The following is a 12,940-nucleotide window of genomic DNA, read 5'->3' on the forward strand; positions in this document are numbered from 1 at the left end:
TTCTATCAGGTTGGAGGCTACCCAGAGGGAATATAAGGTGTTGCTCCTGCAACCTAAATGTGGCCACATCGTGGCAGTAGAGAAGGCCGTGACTGACATTTCTGAATGGAAATGGGAAATAGAATTGAAATTGGTAGCCATCGGGAGATCCAGATGTAGTGTTTATTGCTCGGCGAAGCGGTCTCCCAGTCCACATTGGGTCTCACTGATATACAGGAGGCCACACCTGGAGCAACAGGCAGTCGACCCCAACAGACTCACAGGTGAAGTGTGGCCTCACCTGGAAGGACTGTTTGGGCCCTGAATGGTAGTGATGGAGAGTGTGGGGGCAAGGGTGGCACTTGTAAGTGCCAGGAGGGAGATCAGTGGGGAGGGACAAATGGACAAGAGAGCCGTGTAGGATTCGATCCCTGCTGAAAGTGGAAAGTGGGGAGAAGGGGAAGATGTGCTTGGTGGTGGGATCCCGTTGGAGATGGCGGAAGTTGCAGAGAATTATGTGCTGGACGCGGAGGCTGGTGGGGTGGTAGGTGAGGACAAGAGGAAATCTCTCCCTGCAGGGGTGGCATGAGGATGGGGTGAGAGCAGACATTCGTGAAATGGAAGAGAGGTGAGGGCAGCTTTGATGTTGGAGGAAGGGAAGCTCCTTTCGTTGAAGAAGGAGGACATCTCCTTCGTTCTGGAATGAAAAGCCTCATTCTGAAAGCTGATATGGCAGAGCCAGAGGAACTGAGAGAAGGGGATGTCATTTTTACAAGTGACAGACTGGGAAGAGGTATATTTCAGGTAGCTGTGAAAATGAGTAGGTTTACAAAAGATATCAGTAGATAAACTTTCTGCAGAGATAGAGACAGAGAGATCACGAAAGAGAAGGGAAGTGTTGGAAATGGACCAGGTAAATTTGAGGGCAGCGTGGAAGTTGTAGGCAAAGTTGATGAAGTGGACGAGTTCAGCACTGGTGCAGGAAGCAGCACTAATGCAGTTATTGATGTAGTGTAGGAAGAGTTGGGGCATGATACCAGTGTGGGCTTGGAACATAGACTGTTCCACGTAGCCGATGAAAAAGCAGGCATAGCTGGGACCCCCGCGAGTGCTCGTGGATTCACCTTTTAGTTTGAAGGACGTGGGAGGAGCCAGAGGAGAATTTGTTGAGGGTGAGGAACAGTTCTGCCAGAGGGAGGAGAGTGGTGGTGGAGGGGAACAGGTTGGGTCTGGTGTCCAGAAAGAAGCAGAGAGCTTTAAGGCTGATGGGGGCTGGAGGTGTGTAGGGACTGGACATCCGTAGTGAAAATGAGACGACCAGGGCTAGGGAACTTGAAGTCATTGAAAAGATCAAGAGCGAGTGATGGGTTTACCTGGACAAGTAGGTTTGTGGATCTTGGGTAGGAGGTAGAAATGGGAGGTGCAGGTTGAGGGAACAATGAGGTTGGTGGAGGTGGGTTGGAGATCCCCAGAGTCAATATGGTTGGTGATGGTGTGGAGGACAATGGCCTGGTGCTCCTTAGTGGGGTCCTGTTCCAGGGGTAAGTAAGAGGAGGTGTCTGAGAGCTGGCGCTGGGGCTCAGCAAGGTAGAGGTCAGTTCGCCAGACTACTACAGCACCTCCCTAATCTGCAGGTTTGATGGTGAGATTAGGATTAGTGCGGAGGCAGTGCAGAGCGGAGTGTTGAGAAGGAGTGAGGTTGGAAATGGAGAGGAATGTTGAAGTCGAGATGGTTGATGTCCCATCGACAGTTGGCAGGTCACCCTTGGGCAAGGTGTAGTACCTGCCACCTGCCTAGCCCCCCAGTCTGGGCTATGTGAAGCTAAGGGAGCAGGTGGTGGATGGTTGTATGAGCAGCCAGTGCAGATCACAAATCCAGGTTATGCCACCACTGATGCCAGTCAGACAATCTCTGAAGAGTATTGAAAATGGCTGGGGGTCACACATCTTGTAAAGACACTGCTCAGAAGGTGGCAGTGACAAACCACTTCTGTAGAAAATTTTGCCAAGAACAATCATGGTCATGGAAAGAATGCGATTGCCCACATCACACGACACGGTGCATAATGGTGACGTCATATGACACGGCACATAATGATGAAGCAGCTTAATTTGCAACTGACAAATGCTGGAAATCCAGAGTAACACAAGCAAAATGGAGCAACTCAGGAGATTAGAGAGCTGGATAAAGAGCCAACATTACGGGCTGACCTCCAAGAGGTCCACAGCCTTGTTGTGGTTTGAAGGCTTGCATACCTCAATGACCCAGAGAGCTCTGCTGGCTGGGGTCGGGGCTTTGTGCTTTGGCTCTTGGTAGGATCGCCCACGCCGAACAGGTCAAAGGGTAGAGGTCAAACTAAGAGTGGTCCAGCAGTCCTCCGGATTCGGGGGTTCAGCTCAGAATTGTTATGGAAACAGTAGTGAAGATTCCTTCTACGCCTGAATGCTGATGATACTCCTGAGTCTCCACCCGGGGCTTGCATGGCTGACAGTAGTGAAAACGGAGAGAAGCCACCGACGTGATGAAGGGAGTCCTGAAGATCATCAGAGACGGAGGACCTTCATTGCAGAAGGTAAAGTAAGTTTCAGTCCGAGACCCTTCATTAGAACTCACTAATACTTTGTGATTCATGAAACCGACCATTGTGTGTGGGACATCCTGACTCTGCCCAGCTGAAACTACATAGGGGGAAGGCATCAGATCGGTATCGGCACTTTGTGAAAGATATATCCCTGCCTCTTAAGGCCCAGTTCAGGACAGATCTGTTTCATCACTTAAACCTCTGTTTAGTTGTATATTCAGGGTGCCATGCGTCAACCCTGTAACAGAAAGGGTTCTGCTGGTTGGGACGTGCTACCATTGTAATTATGTGATTCTGTCAATCTGCCTGACTCTATTCAAAATGTTCACATTAAGTAGGTGATTAGTTAATCAATCATGGTGTCCACAAAGTCAAAGTAAAATTTATTATCAAAGTAGGTATGCGTTTCCATCTACAACCCTGAGATTCATTTTCAATAAATCTATGGAATAAAAACCTTAACAGAATCAGTGAAAGACCACGACAACTTGGGGGTCAGCCAGAGTGCAAAAGGCAACAAGCTGTGCAAATCCGAAAAGAAAGGAACAATAAATAAGCAATAAATATCGAGAACATGAGATGAAGATTCCTTAAAAGTGAGTCCACAAGTTGCGGGAACATTTCAGTGGCGGAGCAAGTGAAGTTGAGTGAAGTTAACCCCTTTGGTTCAAGAGCCTGTACCACCTTCCTGATGGTTGAGGGGTAATAACTGTTCCTGAACCTGGTGGTGTGAGTCCTGAGGCTCCTGTACCTCCTTCCTGATGGTTGAGGGGTAATAACTGTTCCTGAACCTGGTGGTGTGAGTCCTGAGGCTCCTGTACCTCTTTCCTGATGGTTGAGGGGTAATAACTGTTCCTGAACCTGGTGGTGTGGGTCCTGAGGCTCCTGTACCTCCTTCCTGATGGTTGAGGGGTAATAACTGTTCCTGAACCTGGTGGTGTGGGTTCTGAGGCTTCTGTACCTCCTTCCTGATAGTTGAGGGGTAATAACTGTTCCTGAACCTGGTGGTATGGGTCCTGAGGCTTCTGTACCTCCTTCCTGTTGGCAGCAATGAGGGAGGGAGTCGGATGATGGATGCTAATTTCCTGTGACAATGTTTCATGTAGATATGCTTTACCTGTGATGGAGTGGGCAGCATCCACTACTTTTTGTAGGATTTTCCATTCAAGGGCATTGGTGTTTCCCTACCAGGCTGTGGTGCAGCCTGTCAATATACTCTCCACCACACATCTATCGAAGTTTGACAAAGTTTTAGAGGTCACGCTGAATCTCCACAGGCTCTCAAGGAAGTAGAGGCGCTGCCGTGCTGTCTACAATGGAATTTACAATAAAAACTCCACGTAAACACAGATTGCCAAACAACCATTGTGCAAAAGAATACAATTTGTGTATTAAAGAAAAGCAGGGAACTTGAGTTGTAAAATGTCCTTGAAATGTGAGTTTGCAGTTTGCAGGAAATCTGAAAAATAGTGTCTGGAGAGTAAGAATCTCTTGGATTCACCTGCACCCTACATGAGGACTGAAAAGGGTTCTTGGCTTGAAACATCGACTGTGTATTCAATACCTTAGATGCTGCCTGACCTGCTGTGTTCCTCCGACAGTTTGCATGTGTTGTTCTGGGTTTCCAGCTTCTGCAGAGCCTCTCGTGTTTATGAAGACCCTCCCCATTCCTGCATTTGTTGCTCCGGTGTTTCTCCATTCTCCAGTCCCCAACCTTCCTTCCTTCCTCCTGCGACGGCGGCAATCTATTGGTCTCCAGTCTACAATCACAGACTGAACTGGCATTGTTTCTTTCGCAGTTCACCGTGCAGCCACAATCTTTGGGTTGAAAGAGGTCGGCGAAGAGGAGCAATGGACATTGTACTGGTCGGACAATTTCGTGTCATGGGATAAAGCCATGTCACTAAAGCGGTACCAGGTAATTGACCCATGGAAGAGCCAATGAGAAGCTCCCATTCCGCCCCCACCCCAAGAACCTGCACCATTGTGAAACTCCACTCAGCTTTTAAATTTCATGATGTTGATGCTGTAGTTACAAGGCATTCCTTCCCTCCACTAGCCTGCATGTCAGCCTTGGGCAAGGTGTAGCACCTGGTTAGACCCCCCCCCCCGCCGGCCCACTGATCAGGTCACGTGAAGCCATGGGGGCAGCTGGTGGATGGCCGTATGAGCAGCCAGTGCAGATCAGAAGTCCTGGTGATATAACCACTGACGTCAGGCAGACAATCTCTGAAGAGTATTGACAATGGTTTGGTGGGGAAGGGGTTAACCATAGAACAGAGAATAGTACAGCACAGTACAGGCCCTTCGGCCCACAATGTTGTGCTGACCCTTAAACCCTTCCTCCCATATAACCCCACCACCTTAAATTCCTCCATATACCTGTCTAGCAGTCTCTTAAATTTCACCAGTGTATCTGCCTTCACTACTGATTCAAGCAGTGCATTCCACGCACCAACCACCCTCTGAATAAAAAACCTTCCTCTAATATCCCCCTTGAACTTCACACCCCTTACCTTAAAACCATGTCCTCTTGTACTGAGCAGTGGTGCCCTGGGGAAGAGGCGCTGACTGTCCACTCTATCTATTCCTCTTAATACCTTGTATACCTCTATCATGTCTCCACTCATCCTCCTTCTCTCCAAAGAGTAAAGCCCTATCTCCCTTAATCTCTGATCATAATCCATACTCTCTAAACCAGGCCCCATCCTGTTAAATCTCCTCTGTACCCTTTCCAATGCTTCCACATCCTTCCTGAAGTGAGGCGACCAGAACTGGACATGGTACTCCAAGTGTGGCCTAACCAGTTTTATAGAGCTGCATCATTACCTCGCAACTCTTAAACTCTGTCCCTCAACTTATGAAAGCTAACACCCCATAAGCTTTCTTAACTACCCTATCTACCTGTGAGGCAACTCATATTGTCCCCACCTTCACCAAGTTCCCTCTCATTGGTGAATACCGAAGAGAAGTATTCATTGAGGACCTCGCTCACTTCCACAACCTCCAGGCACATCTTCCCACCTTTATCTCTAATCGGTCCTACCTTCATTTCTGTCATCATTTTGTTCTTCACATAATTGAAGAATGCCTGTGTTTTCCTTTACCCTACTCGCCAAGGCCTTCTCATGCTCCCTTCTTGCTCTCCTCAGCCCCTTCTTAAGCTCCTTTCTTGCTACTCTATATTCCTCAATAGACCCATCTGATCCTTGCTTCCTAGACCATGTATGCTGCCTTCTTCCACCTGACTAGTTTTTCCACCTCACTTGTCACCCATGGTTCCTTCAGCCGATCATTCTTTATCTTCCTCACCGGGACAAATTTATCCCTAACATCCAGCAAGAGATCCCTAAACATCGACCACATGTCCATAATACATTTCCCTGCAAAATCATCATCCCAATTCACACCCGCAAGTTCTAGCCTTATAGCCTCATAATTTGCCCTTCCCAATTAAAAGTTTTCCTGTCCTCTCTGATTCTATCCTTTTCCATGATAATGTCAAAGGCCAGGGTGCGGTGGTCACTGTCCTCCAGATGCTCACCCACTGAGAGATCTGTGACCTGACCTGGTTCGTTACCTCATACTAGATCTAGTATGGCATTCCCCCTAGTCGGCCTGTCAACATATTGTGACGGGAATCCATGCTGGACACACTTAACAAACTCTGCCCCGTCTAAACCATTGGAACTAATCAGGTGCCAATCAATATTAGGGAAGTTAAAGTCACCCATGACAACAACCCTGTTATTTTTGCACCTTTCCAAAATCTGCCTCCCAATCTGCTCCTCGGTATTTCTGCTGATACCAGTGTGCCTATAGAATACTCCCAATAGAGTAACTACTCCCTTCCTGTTCCTGACTTCCACCCATACTGACTCAAAAGAGGATCCTGCTACATTACACACCCTTTCTGTAGCTGTAATAGTATCCGTGACCAGTACTGCCACCCCTCCTCCCCTTTCCCCCCTCTCTATCCCTTTTAAAGCACTGAAATCCAGGAATATTGAGAATCCATCCCTACCATCGTGTAAAGACAATACCCAGAAGAAGGCGATGGCAGACCGCTTCTGTAGATAACATTTGCTGAGAACAATCACGGTCAGGAGACCATGATTGCCCACGTCATACGACATAATGGTTATGATGTGCACACAGTACTGTATTTGTCATCGTGGAGCAGAGAGCGAGTTTGTAACTCCGGCGGGAACAAAGGATTTTGGGAATGGCGAGGGTGGAGCACCCCAGGAGGGGTGTGGGACAGGTGGCAGAGAAGGAGTGCCAGGGGTGGGGGGGTGCAGACACACCCAGCCCTGAGACACCAGGCAAGGTCACTTGATTCCAAAAATTGGTTTATTAATCATTACAGAATGTCTCTCTGGTGCCTCCCCCTCCCTTTCCCTTTTCCCAACCATGATTCATTCCTCTCTCCCTGCCCCACTTCCCACTCAGTCCGCAATAGACACCCGTATCAGAATCAGGTTTATCATCACTCACACATGTCATGAAATTAGATTTTTTTTGTGGCAGCAGTACAGTGCAATACATAAAATCAGTACAGTACTGTGCACCCCTGGTATTTAGATATGCTCCTAAGACTTTTGCAGAGTACTCTACCTCATTATGATCTTGCATTTTGTCATTTACCTGTGCTGCATTTTCTGGGCAGCTTTTACACTTTATTCTGTACTTTGATTATTTTACCCTGTTCTGCCTCATTGTACTGATCTGTGTGAACAGTAGGCAAGACAAGCTTTTCACTGATTCTTGGTATGTGCATGAAAATCACAGGAGGTCAGCAGTTTCTGACATACTCAAACCACCCTGTCTGTCACCGGCAATCATTCCATGGTCAAAGTCACTTAGATCACAAATTCTTCCCCCTCTATTCTGATGTTTGGTCTGAACAATGACTGAACTTCTTGACCATGTCTGCATGTTTTTATGCATTGAGTTTCTGCCACATGGTTGGCTGATGAGGTATTTTATATTAAGGAGCAGGAGCACCTAGTAAAATGGTCACTGAACGTATGCCACGTCATACTGGTATACCGTCTGCATGGATTGATAATTCTTTTCCTCACACAGAAAATGAATTACTTTCTTGGGATGCACGAAATCTGTATGAAGGATTTGCTGGTCATGAACTTAAATCGCATGCTAAGGCAATACCCAGAAGATTACAACATCTTCCCAAAAAGCTGGCGTTTACCATCTGAGTAAGTTTAAAGACCACCTCGAAATGGAGTGGGGCTCTGTTCATGCGTGTGTGTGTTTCAAACTTTCAAAGTACATTTATTATCAAAGAATGTGTAAATTATACAACCCTGAGATCTCCTTGCTTGTCAGCAGTTGCAAAGGAAGAAATCCAAAAGAACCCAATTAAAACTAAAGGCCAACACCCGATGCGCGGAGAAAGGGAAAAAGCACAAATCATGCAAACAGTAGAAGCAAGCGACAACATTGTGAACCAAAATCTGTATGGTCTCTCTGAACCATAAAGTGTGTGTGTGTGTGTGTGTAAAGATTAAAGATTAGCCTTACTTGTCACATGTACAGTACATGGAAACATACAGTGATATGTGGTCTCAGGCACAGAGCCGAGAGTGCATCGAACCGGCAGAGCCCGGGTCCCGAGAGCGAGGAACGACCTGAGATTTGGACGATTTAAGTGCCGGGCCAGATTGAAAAGGTCAGGAGGTGACGAACGGGCTGGTATTCAGCTCGCTGCTCGGCAAGGTTTACTGAGCAGTGCGCTGAACTGAGGCTGTGGCCTGCAACGAACAGGCTCCTGGACTGGCTGCAGTGACGACTGGCTTCGTGTCAGTGCACTCACTTCTGTCAACTTCAGTTCTGAAAGTTATTTGCTTACTTTTATTGTTGGCACGATTTAATTTTGTTTCTGCCCATTGGGTGTCTGGCAGTCTTCACTTTTTTAATGGGTTCTTTTATGTTTCGTTGTTCTGTGGCTGCCTGTAAGGAGACGATTCTCAGGATTGGATGTCGTATACCTACTTTGATAATAAATGTACTTTGAACTGCGTCAATGACACTTAGCACCACTTTCCCATCTCTATTACATCAAAGGTTAAAGTTCAAAGTAAATTTATTATCAAGGTACATATATGATATGACCTTGAAATTTGTTTTCTTGCAAGTACAATAGAATTTGTGAAAGATTATAAATAACAAAGGCTGACAAACAACCAGTGTGCAAAAGAAGACGGATTGTGCCAAGTTGCAGAGTTCTTGAAAAAGAGTCCATAGGGTTGTAGAATGAGTTGAGGGTGGAGGTGAGTGAAGGTATCCATGCTGATGGTTGAGGGGTAATTACTGTTCCTGAACCTGATGGTGTGGGACCCCAGTCTGCTTAGACCTCTTTGTCCAATGAGCTGAGAGCATGGGTGTGGATGTTGGATGCTGTTTTCTTGTGGCAGTTAAGTGTACTCAATGGTGGGGAAGATTTTGCCTGGTATGGACTCTCTGTAAACTCTTCCATTAATGCACATTGGTCTGAAGTTGAGATACGTTTTAAAAAAAACCTCAACATATCTCATCTTAGCAATCTTTGTTGAACATACACCCAAGTTGCAAGGGTCCATTAAGTTAACACCTAATGGAAAGAGATATTAAATGACCATTACCAGTCTCTCCTCCCATGTACCCACCCTCACCCCCTCCCACTCTCCCTGTCACTTCCTCTGTTGCTTCCTCTTCCCACTCATACCCACTCTCTCTCCCAATACTCCCCCCACTCCCCTGCCACTCTGCTCTTGCACTCCCCCGCTCCCAATCCCCCATGCATGCCCTCCAACACACACCTCCCAATCCCCCCTTTCACTCCCCCCAACACCCCTCCCACTCCCCCCTCTGAGTCCTGTCTCCCACTCCTCCCTCCACTGCTGCCTCCCCTCCCCTCTCACATCTGTATCATACAGCTCTCCAGTGATGTGGATGCAGCGTATAAGATATAGCTGACCAATCTCCCATCATTGCCCAAAGGCAAAAGTACCCACATGATTGTTATAATGACTGCATCCCTCACCTGCTTAAAAAATTATGGTGTCAAAGGCAAGTGCTCATTCAATAGTCAACAAATTAGGAAAAGAGATGGCAAGGTGGGACTTGTTTGGCAAGGTGGGACTTGTTAGGCAAAGAGATGGCATGGTGGGACTTGTTCGGCAAAGAGATGGTGTAGTGGGACTTGTTGGGCAAAGAGATGGCGTGATGGGACTTGTTAGGCAAAGGGATGGCATGGTGGGACTTGTTGGGCAAAGAGATGGCGTGGTGGGACTTGATAGGCAAAGGGATGGCGTGGTGGGTCTTGTTGGGCAAAGAGATGGTGTGGTGGGACTTGTTAGGCAAAGGGATGGCGTGGTGAGACTTGTTGGGCAAAGAGATGGCCCGGTGGGACTTGTGGCCTCCAGTTAAATTGACAGCAACAAAAGAGAGTTAATTTAAAATAAGTCTCTGCAATCAGCAGCAAATATATTTCAGCCATGTCTCCTGACTAAAAGCAGTGAGTGAAGGAGAGCTGAACAAGGTACAGAGGGAATGGATCTTTGATGTAGAAAGGAAAGCTAGGGGTCCAAGTTCATAACTCCCTGCAAATGGCCATGCAGATAGGTAGGGTGGTCAAGAGGGTGTACAGAAGTCTTTGCCTTCTTGGTTGTACACTCAGTACCCGAGTAAAGACGACATTTCACAGCTGTATAAAGCTTCAGTCAGTCTCCATTTGGAGTATTGTTGCAGTCTGGTCACCCTATTGCAGGAAGGATATGGAGGCTAAGACTGCAGGACCATAAGACACAGGTGCAGAATTAGGCCATTTGGCTCATCGAGTCTGCTCCGCATTCCATCATGGCTGATCTATTATCCCTCCCAAACCCACTCTCCAGCCTTCTCCCTATAACCTTTGACACTCTGACTAATCAAGAACTTATCAGCCTCCACCAGTGGTTTGTCCTCCACAGTCATCTGTGGCAATGAATTCCACATGTTCACCACCTTCTGGCTAAAGAAATCCCTCCTCATCTCTGTTCTAAGGGGACGTCTTGTACTTTGAGGTCTTGAACTCTCCCACGATTCTCCTCTAGGGGAGAAAGTGGTCCAGGGACTGACTTACACAGGCGTGGGGACATTTGGTTGGATTTTGAGGACGGGTAACTAGACCATAGACAGGGGCTTGGCCTCCACAGCTGTCTGTGGCAACAAACTCCGCTGATTCACCACTCTAGCTGTAGCTCAGGAGTTACCAACCTGTTTTATGCCATTGACCCCTACCGTTAACCAAGGGATCCATCGACCACAGAATGGGAATCCCTACAAGACTAGCTGAGAAATTCTTTCTTGTATCCGTTGAAAATGGACGTCTCTCTATTTTGAGGCTGTGCCCTTTGGTCTGAGACTCACTTGAGAGAGGATGCAGAAAAGGTTGGCCAGGATGCTGCCTGACTGAGAGAGTATAAATCTCTTTTGTCTCTACATTGAGGTTGGACAAGATTGGGATTTTTTTCTTGGGAGTGCAGGAGGCCGAGGGAAGTTTATAAACGTTGGACAAGATTAGATTATGAGGACATTCAGTCCACGTTTATTGTCATTTAGAAATACATGCATTAAGAAATGATTCAATGTTCCTCCAGTATAATATCACAGAAACACAGGACAGACCAAGACTAAAAGGGACACAAACCACATAATTATAACATAAAGTTACAACAGTGCAAAGGAATACCGTAATTTGATAAAGAGCAGACCATGGGCACGGTTAAAAAAAAGTCTCAAAGTCCCGATAGCCCCAACATCTCACGCAGACAGTAGAAGGGAGAGACTCTCCCTACCATGAGCCTCCAGCGTTGCAAACTTGCCGATGCAGCATCCTGGAAGCACCCGACCACAGCCGACTCTGAGTCCGTCCGAAAACTTCGAGCCTCTGACCAGCCCTCTGACACCGAGCACCATCTCTGCCGAGCGCTTCGACCCCGCCCCGCCCGCCAAGCAACGAGCAAAGCCGAGGATTCGGGGCCTTCCCCTCCGGAGATTTCGGATCACACAGAAGCAGAGGCAGTGTAACAGGCATTTCAGAAGTTTCACCAGATGTTCCTCCGTGCTCTCACGTCTGCCTCCATCAAATCAGAAATGTGCACGGCACCCTACTTGACAGATAACAGACATTCATCACCGGAGTGGCCGCTGCACGCTGTGTCACGCCGTCATCTTCTCCTCTGCAATTGGGTTATTTTATCTGGAGTGCAAGAGGATGAGGAAAGTTTATAAAGGTTGGACAAGTTTGGGCTATAGACAATGGACAATAGGTGCAGGAGTAGGCTATTCGGCACTTCGAGCCAGCACCGCCATTCACTGTGATCATGGCTGATCATCCACAATCAGTACTCCATTCCTGCCTTCTCCCCATATCCCTTGACTCCGCTATCATTAAGAGCTCTATCTAACTCTTTCTTGAAAGCATCCAGACAATTGGCCTCCACTGCCTTCTGAGGCAGAGCAGTCCACAGATCCACAACTCTCTGGGTGAAAAAGTTCTTCGTCAACTCCGTTCTAAATGGCCTACCCCTTATTCTCAAATTGTGGCCCCTGGTTCTGGACTGCCCCAACATCGGAAACATGTTTCCTGCCTCTAGCATGTCCAATCCCTTAATAATCTGAAATGTTTCAATCAGATCCCCTCTCCTTCTAAATTCCAGTGTATACAAGCCCAGTTGCTCCAATCTTTCAACATATGACAGTCCCAGCATCCCAGGAATTAACCTCGTGAACCTCCGCTGCATTCCCTCAATAGCAAGGATGTACTTCCTCAAATTTGGAGACCAAAACTGTACACAATACTCCAGGTGTGGTCTCACCAGGGCCCTGTACAACTGCAGAAGGACTTCTTTGCTCCTATACTCAACTCCCCTTGTTAGGAAGGCCAACATGCCATTAGCTTTCTTCACTGCCTGCTGTACCTGCATGCTTACTTTCAGTGACTGATGAACAAGGACACCAAGATCTCGTTGTACTTCCCCTTTTCCTAACTTGACACCATTCAAATAGTAATCTGCCTTCCTGTTCTTGCCACCAAAGTGGATAACCTCACATTTGTCCACATTAAACTGCATCTGCCCACTCACCCAACCTGTCCAAGTCATCCTGCATTATCTCAACATCCTCCACACATTTCACACTGCCACCCAGCTTTATGTCATCTGCAAATTTGCTAATGTTACTTTTAATCCCTTCATCTAAATCATTAATGTATGTTGTAAATAGCTGCAATCCCAGCACCGAGCCTTGCGGTACCCCACTAGTCACCGCCTGCCATTCTGGAAGAGACCCATTAATCCCTACTCTTTGTTTCCTGTCTGCCAACCAATTTTCTA

At 47.2% G+C, this 12,940-nt stretch overlaps 1 protein-coding gene and 1 long non-coding RNA gene across 8 annotated transcripts in view; one reads left to right on the forward strand and one right to left on the reverse strand.

The window, feature by feature from the left end:
- LOC134352871 (tubulin polyglutamylase ttll6-like) overlaps nucleotides 1–12,940 on the forward strand; it is a 137,051-nt gene that overhangs the window by 54,213 nt on the left and 69,898 nt on the right. For all 7 annotated transcript variants that reach the window (XR_010019488.1, XM_063060416.1, XM_063060420.1 and 4 more), the window contains 2 exons: nucleotides 4,361–4,479; nucleotides 7,650–7,780. Coding sequence is in view for 6 of the 7 variants with exons in the window: in XM_063060416.1 (XP_062916486.1) it covers nucleotides 4,459–4,479; nucleotides 7,650–7,780 (152 nt within the window). In the remaining variant the exon portion in view is untranslated. The remainder of the gene's footprint in view (nucleotides 1–4,360; nucleotides 4,480–7,649; nucleotides 7,781–12,940) is intronic.
- LOC134352873 (uncharacterized) overlaps nucleotides 11,203–12,940 on the reverse strand; it is a 73,613-nt gene continuing 71,875 nt past the window's right edge. Inside the window, exon 5 of the long non-coding RNA XR_010019490.1 lies at nucleotides 11,203–11,805. This is a non-coding gene — a long non-coding RNA (uncharacterized LOC134352873). The remainder of the gene's footprint in view (nucleotides 11,806–12,940) is intronic.

Source organism: Mobula hypostoma, chromosome 10 (genome assembly GCF_963921235.1).
Source record: "Mobula hypostoma chromosome 10, sMobHyp1.1, whole genome shotgun sequence".
NCBI lineage: Eukaryota > Metazoa > Chordata > Chondrichthyes > Myliobatiformes > Myliobatidae > Mobula > Mobula hypostoma.